Genomic DNA, 17,246 nt, shown 5'->3' on the forward strand with positions numbered 1-17,246 from the left:
TAATTGATCAGTTCTAATTTCTGCCTGACTCAGAAGAGAGAGAGAGCTATGGTCTCTTTTGAAGGTTTAATATGCTGTTTAAGCAGAATGCAGGTAAAACACAAGGTAAAGAAAACAAACTACAGTATTTAAAATATACAAAATACAAAAAATAAAAGCAAAATAACCTTTCCTTCACAGCAAAGTGTAACAGAGTCTGCGTAATGTTACTGTTATCCATTTGGTAGGTATGACCAAGGCCAAGGCAATTCTAGAGTGGCCTGTACAGTATCACCAAATACAATATGCATACATACATACATACATACATACAAATGTTTCAAGCAGGGGCATTAATGCCCTTCTAGCTTGCCAATATAAGAAAACACTTGTTCCCATAATAAATGTCCAGGCTGTTCTGAAAAATATCTAAACTAGTACTTGCTTTAATGTAATCTGGTAGTCTGTTCCCAGCTTCAGCTACTGTGTCAGAGAACCAATTAGTACACTTCTCATTCATATAGAATCTTCTACATAAGTTATCTGGAAATTCTCTAGTACTTTTTGATAACCCCAAACATTCACAGAGGTAGTTGTCCCTAAATTCCCTATATAACTGAATAAGATCTCTTAAAATACCTGTAAGAGACACTGTACAAGTTCAAATATTTTAGTCTTTCATAATAACTTAGATTTTCACATCCATGGATGCCCTTGGTATATTTCCACTGTACTCTTTCCAGTTTATTCATGCTTGTTTTCCTATAGGATTTCCATATGCAAGTACTCTCTGAGCTTATACATCTCTACACAAAACCAGCCACAGTTAAAAGGTTTAAATATATTTAATATAATATTAAATAATAAATAAAAGCACAAGACAATACTTATTAACTCAACACAGTGACAATAGAGTTCAGAAATCACAGGAAATACTTCAAAACAACATTCTAGGACAGTCTCACATAACTATAGAAGACATCTACACTAATCTTGCTATATTCCTATCTCTCTCTAAGAGAAACTAAGGTCTAAATAACTTACTTACAGAGCAAAGCAAAGTGCTGGTGAAATTATATGTTCAGGTTTAGAAACAAATACAAAATGCACTCTCTTTCTCTCTGAGATAGTTCTTAAGTTAATAATACACATTACTGCTGGGTTAGCTAGATGACATCACTATTTGAAACTTGCATCTAGTTCCCAGACTAAACTGATACCAATAGAATTTAACATGTCTCTATGAAAAATACTTATCACTTCGACACTGACAATTCTGTCTTAGAAGCTTGACAGAAACTGGAAGTCGTAAAACAATTACATTGGAAACCTGTAATTACCTCTGTTTCCAAACAATAGAAATTCCAGCTGCAGACATCTTGTCATCTAGCTGAGATAAACTAACTTTATATACATCGTAAAATTCTTTACTTATTCTTAGAATTTTGCAAGGTAACTCTATATATTCCAATTTCTAATATGAAAGCATATGTTTGCATTGGCATGTAGGTTATACACACCTCTGCTCCCTTCCAGCAGAGTGCACTGTGGTTACATTTTTGAACCTCAGCACATAATGCAGTTTTAATTACATTTGTAAAACAAGCCTGTGGATCATATTAATATTTACAATGACATAGAATTATTTACAAAATTCTGTCTAGCTTGGCTCGCAGCCTTTACAGAATGTAAAAAAAACAAGCAAGTTAAGTATGCATATGCTTAGTGGGGGTATTGTATTCAAACACAAAAATAACTAGTTGTGTTCTTTTAACTGACTTAAGACATCTCTTTCCTAACCAGGATTTGTGCAAGATCAGGTCCATGATTCACACAGGTGTGATTTGAGAAGTTTTTTATTTAAGTTGGAAGAGTTAGTAGTAGTTCTGATATTTAAAGGCATGGAATTCCATGTTTTGGGTATGCAGTTTGAGTAAAATGAAACTCTAGCTGCATTGTTAGGTTTGGATATGTTTAAGATGGATTTGTTAGTAGAATGCAGTACGCTGTTATTGGAGTAGTGTATTAGTAGACTTTGAAGTACTGTTTTTTTTTTGGCTGATTTATTATTCAGTGAGCAAAGGTGAGTTGATTATATGAAAGTAGATCTGGTAGTTTGAGCGAAAATAGTTGTTTTAAAGGCAAACAATTATCGGATCTGAAATTTCATCTGTAGCTAACTTTACAATTTTATTATGGCAACGTTTGAGTTTTGCTAGGTCAGATTTCTTAATATTTGTGAGCCTTTGTAAGGCATATAGTAGCATAGAGTTAAGATGGGTTCTTGCTATAGTGGCCTTTGAAGATTTGTTTGGAAAGTGCCAATTTCTGTACAGGGTTACTATTTTTTTGTGAACTTTTTCATTGTCTTTGATATGTGTATGTTCAATTTCATATGTTTGCTGATGATGTATTGAATGGTGGTTGGGTGTCTGCAGCTCTAGCTGGTTAGAAGAGCATGAGTTTTGTTTTGTTCGGGTTAAGAATAAGTTGTGCAGTGTTAAGCCAAGATTCCTCAGTGTTGAACGACTGTTGGGTGATGTTTTGAAGTTTTTGTAGTGATAGGGTGGCACAAATCAGGGTGGAATTGTCCGCATATTGAACTACGGAGGCAAGAGTGGTGGCAGTTTGAAGATTGTTAGTAAAGATAATAAAAAGGCGAGGAACCAGAATAGATCCCTGTGGTACTCTCAAGGTTACAGGCAGTAGTGAAAAGAGATTTTATTGCCATTTTACAACTTGTTGGCGAACAGTTAGATATTGCTCGAACCAAGTAAGTGCAGAATAGCTAAGTTTAAGTTCCGAGAATGTAGTTAAGAATTTTAAATGAGAGACAGTATCAAAAGCTTTCGACAGATCAAGTAAGATGGAGGAAATTAAAGTGCCTTTAGTTATATGTAAATAAGATATATATATCTATATATATATATCTATCTATATATATATATATATATATATATATATGTATATATATATGTATATATATGTATATATATATATATATATATATATATATATATATGTATATATATATATGTAGATATATATATATATATATATATATTTATTTATATGGGTCTACTTCAAAATGTCTAAAACCCATAACATCTAATTTCATAACATTGAGACCATAACATCTAAAACCCATAACATTGAATTTCATAACATTGCAAATGTGCATCATAACATTAAACACTACAAATCACAAGAAAATAACATCCCCTCCACATATAATGAAACCAAACTACCAAACACACACTTTTTACTACATTTCTGCAGGGGGGCAAGCAGTGGGGTGCTCCGACACCCACACCCCCCGTAAATTAAATATACCAACTCCAAGATCGCACTACAGTTGGAAAAAGTTAATTTCCTAACCCCACTGTATCAAGCTCCCCTGTAGAAATGTAGTAAAAAGTGTGTTTGGTAGTTTGGTGTCGTTATATGTGGAGGGGATGTTATTTTCATGTGATTTATAGTGTTAGATGTTATGAAGTTCGATGTTATGGGTTTTAGATGTTTTGGATTTTAGATGTTCTGGTCTCAATGTTATGAAATTAGATGTTATGGGTTTTAGATGTTTTGAAGGGGACCCATATATATATATATATATATATATATATATATATATATGTGTGTGTGTGTGGCTCATTTGGTCTTTAAATAATACAGTCATTGTATTTTTAAGATTCAAATAGTGAAGCAAGCAGAATTATGCAAATTTGTTTGCATATGCAACACATTTTTCTATACATTGCATATGACCTCACTCGCTTTGGATTTCTTTTCAATAGTTTTACTACTACATCCCTCCATAAGGACCCAAGTGATGTGGTCCTTTTGTGCTCCCCAGGACACTTTGAATGACTTTTTATCCTTAATGAGGGGTATCTGAATCATCCCTGCACAATTTTTGAGAAAGGGATGAAAAGAAAAACTTCCTTCTGTGTAGAGATCAAAGGAAAAAAGCCTCCAGGTAGTAGCAAAGCAGCTACCCTTGTAGCTTGCTGTATTTTTCCAGACACACCCACTCCAACCAAATTATTTAAATCACCATGTTTTCATATTTTGGCTATTTAAATGACTCAAACCCTGCTTAGGTGTCCAGCCACCCATACAGCAGTAACTTGTTGGGACTAATCTTGCTTGAAACTCGCCTTACTACAGTATATATCTTAAGCACTTAACATGGAAAAACAAGAACCATTATGCAAACAGAACAATATATAATGCCAGTTACTTTCCCCATAACAGCGTGCATCTGTGGCAGCCACACCCTAGCTACTGTTTTGGGTGAATTGACTTTAAGGTATCCCTTGTGCAGTTTTATCAATGTACTCTTTAGTAATTTTTTTCTGTGAACATTCCTTCAGTAATGTTCTGTTCTGAACTCATTTTTTTGGGTATTTCACACATCCATGGCATGACTAGCCACCCCATATGAATATTGGCTCTAGATGACTGTCACTGTTGAACTGAAAGCCTGACCCTGTGTGCAAAAATGGGAAAAAAGGAGGTTGTGGATGGATTTCATCTCATTCATAAAATTCTTTGATAGCTTTGCATCTACCTACCTACCTACTGCATCTATAACTTTATCTAGTTCACTTCTGAGACTAATGAAAGTTTTATGTATTATTTCTTACTATTTATTGGCTTTAAAAGCTGAACCTATAATTTATTATCTGACCTGTAATTCAATTTAAGTAGTTTTTTAAAATTTTGTTTTACATTTTTGTATCACCTAGCAGTTATTTGTTTAATTTAATGTTTTGAAGTATATTGAATACTTATGATTATTTAGAATTGTATTATTTATTCTTTTGTTTAATGTTTCTTGTTAATCCAATTTAACTCTGAAAACTGCTTAGGATAAATGCTGTAAATCAAACCATCTTGACATGATCTTTTCAAAGAAGGGAAACAGTCTAGTTAATATTTAGTTAATATTTAGCTCATTTAGCACCTGTATAAACAGTTTCTAACAAACATAAAGTACCATAACAACTGTACAACCTGGTTTTGGTGATTATTTCCATTTAAATACAACTTAAAGTTAAGACCATAATCTCAGTCAGAATGTTTTTATTTATGTCCTGTGAGTCCTTTTCATTTCTTAGAATTGTAACAAAAATATGATATAATATATGACATCTTTCTCTCTTTCTTGCCGTTTCCTTTGTTATAGTTTCATCAAGTGCCAGTGAAGTCTCTGAGATGAAGGTGTTATTAATTTCTGAACACCTAGGACTGAGTTGGGCTGGTAAGTAATCATGTTTTTTTTTTTTCAAAAGCTCGATGGAATACACCAATGTTTGTCAGTTTACACACTGGAAGTACAACTATGTAGAATTACATATGACAACAGTCGATGTTCTTCATAAAAAAACATTGATGGAGAAATAAATATTGATGGCAGTGTCTTTTGTTGGGGTCAGTCAGTAGCTATATCTTTTAAAGTAAGTGCAGACACCCCCAAAGCCAAAGTAAAGCTTCTGCATGAACTTTGACCATTAAAGATATCTGAGTCTGTATCAAGCAGGACTGTTTGCATTTATGTAGTTCTTTTTGCTGTCTGAAGTCTACACCTACCAGCTACTGTGGGCTTTTGTTTATTAGTCGTTGTATTCTTTAGGGTTTATAATTTATAATTTATTATTGTGTTAAGAAATTCTTAGTCTTTGTATATTTTTGTTGGAATTTACTTTTGCTGACATACAGTAGGCTTACTACAAAATGCATGTCACTGTTATAATCTTAACTTGAAGTCTCATTTGCCTTAATTGAGGATAGCTTAGTTGGATGTTAATATAGTCTATGTACTGTTATTTGCAACTATATAAAACTATTAATACATATCTACACATGTACATGTATTTATTCTTCTCATGAAATAAACACCCTGACTATCATTCCTTAGAGTAGAGGAATTTATTAAATGATCAAATACACAAAAAAAAATTAAAAAGGACATAATTACACATACAAAACATAGCAAAATGCTCAGTAAAAAGGTTGACAGAATACACTGTAAAACTGATTTAATTATTTTGTTTATACCATTTGTTAAAAAAATTCAAGGAAATTAATTGGTTTTGATGTGTATATCATCTTCATCAGGAAAATCTGTTTTAAATGCTAATGTGCTGTATTGATAAGCAAAAAGAAAGAATGCTAAAAATGGCATCATCATCATCATCTCGTGTGAATCCTAATTTCAGATACAACCATGTACCCCCATTTGACATACTGCAGCATAGTAAATTGAGTGTCGGTATGAATATCCTTGTAAGCTCACACTTATTATCTTGAAAGGAGAACCAGTGCTCATGCCAAATGCACCATGAGATGCATCCAGTTTTCTCGAGCTGTGATTTACACAGGGAGATGCAAGAACCAGCAACCACACTGAAGAACAGCAATAGTAACGACATACAGAGCAGGAATGTCGCACTGTATGTTCCAGAGTAATTCACATACACTGTATTGCAAAAAGAAATCACATAATTTAGAATTCTCACTAAGGAGGCTGTGTCTTTCATGTAATGCTGAGTAATGAGGTTGTCATAACGTTTACCACTCAGACTCTAGGAAAACTGAGTGTAACAGTCGCGTATATAACATTAATACCAAGGAGAGTATTATGGTTGAAAGACATGTCTATATTACCAATATGAGATGAGGGGTTAATACCTACTGCTCTCACCTCCATTTAAAGTGATACCAAGTTTGTATGTTATCCAATAGCCATCTCTCTTTCTTGCTCTCTCTCTCTCTCTGTCTCTCTATATATATAAATAGAAACACACACGCACACATATATACACACACACACACACACACACACACACACACACACACACACACACACACACACACACTTTATATTGAACATTTCAAACCATACAGTGCCATCTTCACTCAAACATTCCACAAGATATTTCTTTTTATGTTGTTAACAAGTGAGACCAAGATTGTGCTTCAAGTCACATAGAAGGGGTACCACCATTTTTTATTTCATGCCATCTTGCTTAGGGTCTGCTCAATGTAAACCAGTTATAAAAAAAACAGTATAATTTAATGCAGACATAATGTAGACATTTGTCAAGTGTACAGTTATGAATGGTGCTCCTGGGCATTGTGCTCACACCTGAAAGGGACAAATCTGTGTTACATCACTACGTGAACCTAGAAATAGATTTACCCAGGGATGTAATATCAGAACTGTACTTTAAATATAGAATGAGAAGACAATTGAAAAGCTACATTTAATATGTATGAGCACATTCTGTGACTAATATTTACATGGAAGGAGCCATAAGTTAGAAAAATATTCATCAGATTCTGTTAACAATAAGAGAATTATTTGGAGAGTTCACATATGTGTGTGTGTGTGTGTGTGTGTGTGTGTGTGTGTGTGTGTGTGTGTGTGTGTGTATTTGTGATTGTGTTAGTTATATAGTGTAACATCATTCATTGTTTGAGCAGGAAGTGTAGCTGAATGCTAGGGATAGTGGACAGCTGGTCAGCAGGTAGGGCATGGCTGGTAAATGAAGAGGCAAGAATGGGTGTAATGCTTGATAGATAGGAGATGCATGTTGTTACCTTCGGGGACACCTCTAACATACACTGGACTGGAGGATTTTGTGTGAGCGATCTGCTCTACAGTGTTGTGTTCTTATCTGTAAAGAAACAATCCCTTAGGTACACACACTCCCAATGTATATATATATATATATATATATATATATATATATATATATATATATATATATATATATATATATATATATATATATATATATATATATATAAACTCAACTCAATGCCTGTAAACATATATGTAATATATGCAGGGTAAATATTTGTGTTTGGGTAGCCCAGAGCCTGAGGAGCACTTTCCCTAGGGCAAATGTGATACTGGAGTTGGTTATATCAGAGTTGAGGTAGAATGTTGCAGGGGTGAAGTATTTTCCCCATGTGTAAATATAACTGTGGTGTGTGTGCCGAGCAGCATGTGATCTGTCCTAGGAGTCAATGGATTTCTTTTGTTTCTATTTGAATGCTCCAAGGAATAACATCTGAGCAAAATGGCGTCAACTTTTGTTTTTTGATGTTAGTGCATTGACATTAGCTACACTGACGTAACATTGATTTGATGATTGTCACTGTACCAATATACACACACACACACACACATATATATATATATATATATATATATATATATATATATATATATATATATATACATATATATAAAACAGAGAGGTATACAGTGCAGATTTAAATCTGAATGTTACATGAATAAACTAGATGACATTTATTTTAAAGTGTCTGTATATGATGAGAAGCTAGAACAGATTAAGACTAAAAAAACTACAGAGAGATTATAAAGACTTTCGACAAGGTAATGTGTTCAACTGGCCTTGTCAGAAGTATAATGAGAAACCTATCGATATGGAACTTCAGCAGAAATATAATGCAATGCCTAAAATACCCCCAATATTACACATACAACAGTAATGTCAAGCATTCCCCCTGCAATGAATGAAAGTGTGGATGCTATCGTAAAGGAATAAAGAACCTCAAAAAGATACAGATAATAAAGCAGAGAGCAAAGAGGAAACATACTTATTGAGAGCCAAACCGAAGACTAATTTAGTACTTCCATCAGTTTTTCCGGGATCACCATTTCAAATGAAGGAAATATGGAACAAACGGGATGTGAGATCAGTAAGCAGGTTAAGGAAAATAAGAAACATTGTGACTAAAAAACAAGGAAGACGAGGTCCAGCCAACAGAAGTTTATTCACAACGTACAATACACCATACCATTGACCTAGGTTTCGTCCGAATACTCAGACTTCTTCAGAATGCCACAATACTGTTACAAACAACTTAAATAGACGGTACAATCAATCAATGAATTAATTAACAATTCAATTAACATTCAGTTAAAACACTTAAAATATGACCAGTGCTGTCAGTCATTTAACTAACTTACAATACATATTATAAATATAAAAATGAATTGCATTATTTAAGTAAAAACCTCACATCTATAAATTAATTAAATTTAAATGAAAAAAAAATGTGTATAATGTGATTTGAATAATTAAAAAAAAAAATACATATATATATATATATATATATATATATATATATATATATATATATATATATATATATATATATATATATATATATATACATATATGTCATTTATATTTTAAGCCAAAAATGTTATTAAAAGTACAAAACTTCACATGAAATTAAACCTATATGTAAATACTAAAACCCAAATAATATTATTTAATACCTGTAATGTTCCTTAACTTCAGTGTAGGCTTGACAGTACTATACTCATTTAATCCAGGATAATTGTGTGCATTTAATCTAAGCTGCCATTTTAATTCACAAATATCCAATTGTGTATCCGTAATCCTGCCTTGTTGATCTACCTTTATCTGTTTCAATATACAGAATTTAAAACTATGATCAGAATGGTCAACCAAATGCCTGGCAAGAGCATTGGTGGTTTTAAGATGTCTAACATCCAACAGGTGCTCCCTTATCCTTTCCCTAAAATATCTACTTGTTTTTCCTACATAAAAGGCATTACATTCTTGACATAAAGCAAGATAAACCATATTTTTAGTGTAACAATCAAAGTGACCCAGTATAGGAATATAACAATGATTGATCACGAGGCTGTTACCAGTAGGAAAAATATAGGGACACGTGGAACACCTTCCACATTTAAAATTGCCTATTGGTCTATTACATGTGAGCCCCCTTCCCCATACATTCTTTTCAAACATATCTTTAAATGATAAATCTTTCTTGTATACATAACTCAATTTACTTTCAAATTGGGGGGCCAAATCCTTATCCAACTTCAAAATACCCCAATTCTTATTAACTATTTTCCTAATCTCATCAGAATCACCATTATATGTTGAAATAAACAATAAGGATGACTTTGCCAGAAAGGTTGACCTTACCAAAAAATTACCTACAGGATTATTCAAATTATTGTCAGAATTTAAGATAGCTTGGAACACAACTATTTCCCTTTTGTGTGTTATTTCCTGAAACAAATCCAAACATAATTTTCAGGATACCCTCTGTTCAAAAATAATGAAATCATAAAATTTAACTCATCCACGAATTCCCTATCGTCACTAACCATCCTGGCAGCCCTAACCATTTGGCCCTTCACAATGGCCTTTTTCTGATGGCTTGGGTGCCAACTGTTATAATGAAGATAGGAATTCGAAAAGGTTGGTTTTCTGTATATATTGGATTTGATTAAACCACTTACCCTATCATAAGTTAACCTAACGTCCAAATAAGTGGTGGTCTCAAAGTTTAACTCGTGTGAATCTCAAAAACCATACTGTACTGTTGATGTATTTAATAAAGGCTTCTAATATATTCACATCACCTTCCCAAATGATAAAAATATCATCCAAAAAGCGCGAATACATTCTAATGTGTTTGTAAAACTCACTGGGGAAAATATAATATTCCTCCCAATATGCCATAATATAATTGGCATAAATAGGGGCACAAGCGGCCCCCATTGCCACCCCAGTTTGTTGTTTAAAGTAATATCCTTCAAAAAATAAATAATTATTTTTCAATATGACTTCCATAAGTTTGACTAGAACATTGATTCTATCCTGCTCATACATACCAGTTACCAACAATTGTTCCTCCAACCACATTAAACCTGTGTCGTGTGGTATGACGGTAAATAAATTACATACGTCTATGGTTAGGAAACAAAAATCATCTTTAAACTTAAATGCCTTCAATCTTTCCAAAAAATTCCAAGAGTCCTTAGTGATATGGGGAAAACTACTTATACCCGTTTTCAAGTGATGATCCAAAAATTGACTTATGAAACATACTTTACTTATATATAAATAAGAAACATATCATTAGCAAGACAAAGGAGAACCTAAGAAAGAATGATAATTTGATAATCAACTTAGCAGAGTGTGATTTAAAGGAACCTCACAAAAAAGTGTTGAATCAAGGACTCAATTTTTTTCCAGCAGCTGATTGTCCTTTAAATAATATTGTTTTAAGCTTGAAGATGATCGGAATAGAGATTATGCTAAAAACAATATATAGAAACAATGATGGCCTTGAACCAAATATTTTTAAAAGACCTAGCATGTTTGCTCACCAGAATAATCATACTATCGAAACGTTTATTAATGTATGTGAACAAGACAACATTCAGTGTTTACAAAGAGACATAGATCATTCTGCAGTCTTAATGTTGAAGAGAAAATAACATTACAAAAATTACAAGAGAACACTGAACTGGTTGTAAGAGTGGGGGATAAAGGGGGAGGAGGAGTTCTGATGAATTGAAGTGACTACTGTTGTAAGACAAGAAGGTTATTAAATGAAGATGGTGTTTATAAGATATTGAATGGGTGACAACTGGAAATAAAGCTTCAGTCAAATAGAGACTATGTGATCTACGATCTGATAGGAGAATTATGAAAGTTTTCTCTGATTATTTAATTTTTTATTCATTCTATGATACCTATATTTAAAGGTCAACCAAAAGTGCACAAAACTCCTGTGGTCCCCCCATGCATCATATAGTGGCAAGGGCAGGTTGGATGACTGAAACTGCTTCTATATATGTGGAACACCAAATAAAGAAGATACTTGCTCAGACTCCCACAGTATTAAAAGATATGAAACATTTCTTAGCCTCTATAATGCAATATCTGGAAGACAAGAAGGATAATGGGAAACTTTTGATGGTAATCATGGACCTTCAGAGTCTCATCACAGGGATAACTAATGAATATGGTTTGAAAGTGCTCCAAGAATATCTTATAAAGATTAGCGACTATGATGAAAATAAGATAAATCTCATTTATCCCCTTACAGAATTAGTGTTAAAACATAATATTTTTATGTTTGAAAATGAGATTTATTTGCAACAATATGGAGTAGCCATGGGAGCCCCATGTGCCAACAGTTATGCCATCTTGGTGTTGGTACAGTGGGAAGATGCCCATGTCTTGCACAATAATCCCTTTCAACAGAGACTGGTGTTGTATCAGCGTTTTGTTGATAACATTTATTTTCTATGGAAAGGAAATCTGGAAGAATTGCAGAGATTCCATCAGTACTTGGAACTAAATGAAAGAGGAAATATCGAGAGTAGTTTATACAGGAAGATCTCTTGGAAGAACATTATTATCCTGAAATCTAGCATGCATCCGAGACACATACATTGGAATATACTGAAGGGACAATTTTTAAGAAACTCAAGACTTCATACAACGGAAGAGGATTTTATAAATGCCACAATGAATATGGAAGAGCTCTTTGAACAAAGAGGTTGTAACACTCAGGAAATAAGGGAAATATCTAATTATGTCAAAACTGTGAGAGAAGAAGGAAGGAAGGCCATATCTATTTAATAGACACATGAAAGGGAAACTGAACAAGACTCGAGAGCAAAGCAATAACAAACAAAAAGTGAGAATGGTGCTAACATATACAAATAATATTAAATACATTTGTGATATATGAAATAATTGGAAAATTTTAACCACTGATGAGTTAAAGAGGATAGTGGGTGAGAAACCACATAGAAACAACAAGAACTTGAAGCAGCTTTTCTGTAATGACAGATATAAGAAAGATGATATAATGTCAAGTCATCTTGGCACTTACCCGTGCCGTCATTGCACTTGCTGCAAGTTTATCTCTACAGAGAAAGATTTTACACATCCAATTTTTGGTAAAAAAAACACGCCTTTAAATCCTATGCAGACTGCACTATGAAAAATGTGATATATCTGGCCACCTGTGATACCTGGGCAAGTTTTTATGTAGGAAAAAATTTTAGATATGTGAAGGAAAGGATTTCAAAACATAAAAGAGATATTAGATTGTGTGATTCCAAAAGTCCTTTAATGAAACATGTTATGTTTTTTAAGTAGTAGGGGACTGATTTTAATTCATAAAGAAGCAGGAATATGCCATGTTCTGCTGTACACTCTACCCAATTTTGATATACTGTTTGAAAATATTCTATTCATATAGATATTAAAAAGAGAATATACTGTAAGGGTAGCTCTGCTTGGTCCCATGCGTTACTTTGCATACAGACCCTAAATACCTGCTAAGAATAAGATGGACACATGAATTAATTATAGACTTCAAAAATCCTGCATAGGATAAAGGGGGCTAGCTGTACTATAGCCAATAGCTAGTTTTAAAACATGAGAAAATAGGGAATTGTATGCCTTAGGAAAGTTAGAGCTTATTAATGTGCCAGCACCAGCATATTAATTATTGAGCTCATGTATTTGTTCCAGAACCTACCATAATAATTCACAAGTTCTCTGTTTATAGCCTGAAAACTGACATGAAGAAGAAATATGTGTAAATGGATATAGTTGAGGCATAGTGGAACAATATGGTTTGAACAATTTTTATAATCAGTATCCACTAATGCAATAGGTTTTCAATTCATAGGATCATAGGAAGTTACCAAGCTATTGGCCCTGAGGCCCTTACAAGCCTAATCAAGAATTTAGCCCATGTTCCAACAAGTCAGCACCTTATGCCACTTTCTAGCAGGGACACAGGTGGAATCCCAGGGGTGTATTTTCTGTTCCCCATCCAATTATCCAGGTTGCACTTAAAAAGGTTAATGAGGTACTCTGCTTTACATGGAGAGGGAGTCTTTTTGGAAAAGGGCGAGTCTCTGGGACACAAATCTGTCCCTCCAGCAAGTCCTATTGATGTCACAGACCAGGTTGAGGTCACACATGCGGGTTACTCGAGTGGAGCTTGACTTGCGGATATGCAGCTGTCGCATCAGAATGGGGTCTGAGATTGCTTTGTATGGCAGACAAACGTCACCTCTGAGGAGTCTGTAGGAGACTGAGTACAGTGACTGGGCTTTTAAACAATCTGTGTAGGGTAGATGTTTGAGGCCCTGGATTCTTCGAGTGAGGAACCTCTGTGGTCTCTCCAGCTGCTGCATGTGCTTTGTGAGGTACATGCCAAAAGGGGCATTCTACTCAATAATGGGTCTTATAAGGGAAGAATACAGGGATGTTATGACCACCTTGTTCCTGGATGAGATACCCTTACTAATGAGGTGGGCCATGTAGAAAGCTTTCCATACAACGATGGCAGTATGGTGGTCAAAAATCAGTTTGTATTCAACCTAGGTGCCCAAGTCTGTCACAACTGATTGCATGCTTAGGACCTTATTATCAATGTGATAATTTGTAGCAACATCACTGTCCCCAAAAGGGATGATGATGCAGTTTTTGGCATTCATTTTGAGGCCAAGGTTTTGGCACCAGTCATTTGTTTGGGTAAGACCCTCTTGGATGATGTACACATCACTAGGGAAATTGATGGACAGCACCCAGCTTGCAGTCATCTGCAGACTTGGTCAGCCAGAGCACACTAGATTTGGCCTGCACCTCCAAGAAGTATATCCCAAACAGCAGAGGCTCCAAGACCGATCCGTGGGGTAGGTACACCGCTTGTTACGGATCTTCTCCTTGAGGTAGCTTCCCCTATTTTGACTCAGTGGGTTCTATCAGTGAGCCAGTTTGCTACCCATCTGGTAACATATGGATTGATGCCTAGATGAGAGAGTACATCTATTATACCTGAGTGGGGAATAGTGCTGAAGGCTTTGACCAGGTCACGGTAGGCGGTGTGCACTATCTTCCCCTCATCTATGGACTTGGTGACATTCTCAAAGAAGTTGACCAAATTTAACAGGCATGATCTCCCATTGACAAAACCAAACTGTATGAGACCAAGTGACTGGAGGTTGCCAATGTCCTTGTTAATGAGGTCCATGACAATCCGCTCCATGGCCTTGCAGATCAGGCTAGTTACCCTGATGGGTCTATAATTTCCTGGATCAGTGGATGCTCCACCTTTGTGCACAGGGATGACAGTAGCTATCCTCCACTTGGCTGGGACGAAGCCGGTACTCAGGCTTTGGTTGAATAAGGTGCCTAATGGTGCTGCAAGTTCCTGCTTGAGTTCATGTAGGATGCAGCCTGGAATGTTATTGGGTCCCATGGAGACTGTATTTTTTGCCTTAGAGAGAGCATTGATGGCTTGCTCCATAGAGATAAGGGGAGGGGGCAGGTTCTGTGGATGTCCTGTTTTACTGATGGGGGGGGGGCAGAGGAATGAAGTTTTCACTGAACCTGTCTGCCAGCAGGTTGGCTATATGTACAGCATTTGTGTATGTGGTTTCCTTGACCACCAGCTCTGAGCAGATCTGGGTGCTTTCCTTCAGATTGCAGACATATATGAAGAAGGCCTTATGATTGTCTTTAGTAGATGTGGCCAGTTTGGACTTTTGCAGTTTGGAAGTTTGCTTTGGAGGATTTCACTAGTGTTGTTATTTGCTTGTTCAGGCTAAGGAGAGATTGCTTCCAGTTAGGCACCTGCTCCTTCTTAGTCCTGGATAGCAATTTTTTTCCTTTTATTATAGAGTTTATTTTTTGTAGATGTCCATCACACAGGTCTACACTTCCTTGAGGAGAATGAGTTCATCATGTCTGGTATTCCTGATTCCATGTAGCTATGTAAATGCTCATATAGTGCTTTGCTGTAGGTTTGGACATATATGTGCCAGTTCCTGTGGAGGGGGAGGGAGCTGTGAAGCAGTTTATACCTTCCCTTGGGAGGTTGCAATCAGCTCTGGGGAAGTTGTTTAGTTTGACTCTAGCTAGTGGAGGGGTCAAGGGATATGGGGACTTCGAAAGTTACTGCTTTGTGGTTGGATCTTACCAGGGATGATGACATTGTAGGGATGCTGCAGTGGTTGCTCATGTTAGTTAATACCAAGTCCAAGATATGTAAACCTCTTGTGGGGGTGTCAGACAACTGGTCCAAGGTATTTACATTGATGACATAAAGGAATCCCTGGGCATTTGTGTTTTGGCATGAGTATTTCTTCCATTCTGTGGCTGGATAGTTAAAGTTGCCTATGATCAGGGTAGGTTGAATCTTGATAGATTCAAATAGGTCCAGATGGGTGGAGTGGGCATCTTGAGTCAAAGTTGGAGGCCTGTAGCTAGCTGTGATTTGAATAGGGGTCTTGTTAACTTCACCTGGAGTGTTTCTTGTTCATCAATTTGACCAGCCTAGAAATGTGTATGTATTTTATATATATTACAACTCCACATCCTTTTGTTTTGCTGTCTATAGTTTGGGGTCTGACTCAGTGTAATCCTTTATCTTGAAGAATTGCAGAAGGTTAATATATTCATGAAGAGGTCTCTTATCAGCTGAAAGACACTCATTGGAACAATGTAAAATTGATAACTATCATCTGTCAGATGCAAATAAAAGTGACAGCTCTAATCATTAGGACAAGGAGACACTGATTTGTTAACTCTAGAGAATTATTAACAGCACCAGCTCCTGTGGAATTCAGGCATGAAGCCCTTAGTGTGAACCAGTCAACCCGAGTTAGAGGCGCTGAGGGGAGAGGACAGAGAGAATGGGATTGGGCAACCAATGTCTGCTTATCCATCTTGGGAGGCAAGGATGCAGATTTGGTTCACCACTCAGCTATCACCTATTTGGAGTTCTGGGTGTTGCATTCACGGAGTTTAGATCTACAGAGCACAAGCTGCAGTAGTATTTGCACTATTTTCCTGGGCAGCACACCCAAGGAGTCAAATGTGTTTACCCAGGAAACTAGGCAGTAATTGTGAAGCTCTTGAGTAGTCCTCCTGATACACTCCCTTCCTCCTGACCCTCACCTCATAAGACAGTCTGGCCAGCAAGACTGACCTTTAACAATAAATGGATCTTCTTGGCTCTCACCTTGTGGAGTGGGTTGGCCCAATCTTTAATCAGTCCTGGGGAAGCTGGTGAGCTTCATGTGCCCAGTAAATACAGGATCAAAAGGGTGATTGGGTAAGCTAATTCTGTGGGCCTGGTTGGCTCCCTTAGGAGGAACATATGGACCATTTAGGCACTGGTATCAGGGGCTACTGGGTTAGTCAAATTGGCAGGAGGGTGCAAAGATAAAAACATCTTAGCAACAATTGCAATGATAGAACATCTCACAGTTGTGTCAACAACGGAAGAATCAAAAAGGAACTACATGTCTGTCTTAAAAAACAGAGACTTGTTTATACAAATCAGAAGGGGAAGTAGCAATATGACCACTGGTATACAGATCTTGAATGTATCAGTCAGAATGGTTAGCAGATCTA

General features: G+C 35.7%; 1 protein-coding gene across 3 annotated transcripts in view; it reads left to right on the forward strand.

The window, feature by feature from the left end:
• Positions 1 to 17,246, forward strand: part of ANK1 (ankyrin 1) — a 1,899,552-nt gene that overhangs the window by 1,318,381 nt on the left and 563,925 nt on the right. For all 3 annotated transcript variants that reach the window (XM_044082993.1, XM_044082990.1, XM_044082992.1), the window contains one exon: positions 5,168 to 5,242. In XM_044082993.1, the coding sequence (XP_043938928.1) occupies positions 5,168 to 5,242 (75 nt within the window). The remainder of the gene's footprint in view (positions 1 to 5,167; positions 5,243 to 17,246) is intronic.

The sequence above is a fragment of the Protopterus annectens genome, chromosome 9.part0 (assembly GCF_019279795.1).
Source record: "Protopterus annectens isolate FY-2018-M chromosome 9.part0, PAN1.0, whole genome shotgun sequence".
Classification (NCBI taxonomy): domain Eukaryota; kingdom Metazoa; phylum Chordata; order Ceratodontiformes; family Protopteridae; genus Protopterus; species Protopterus annectens.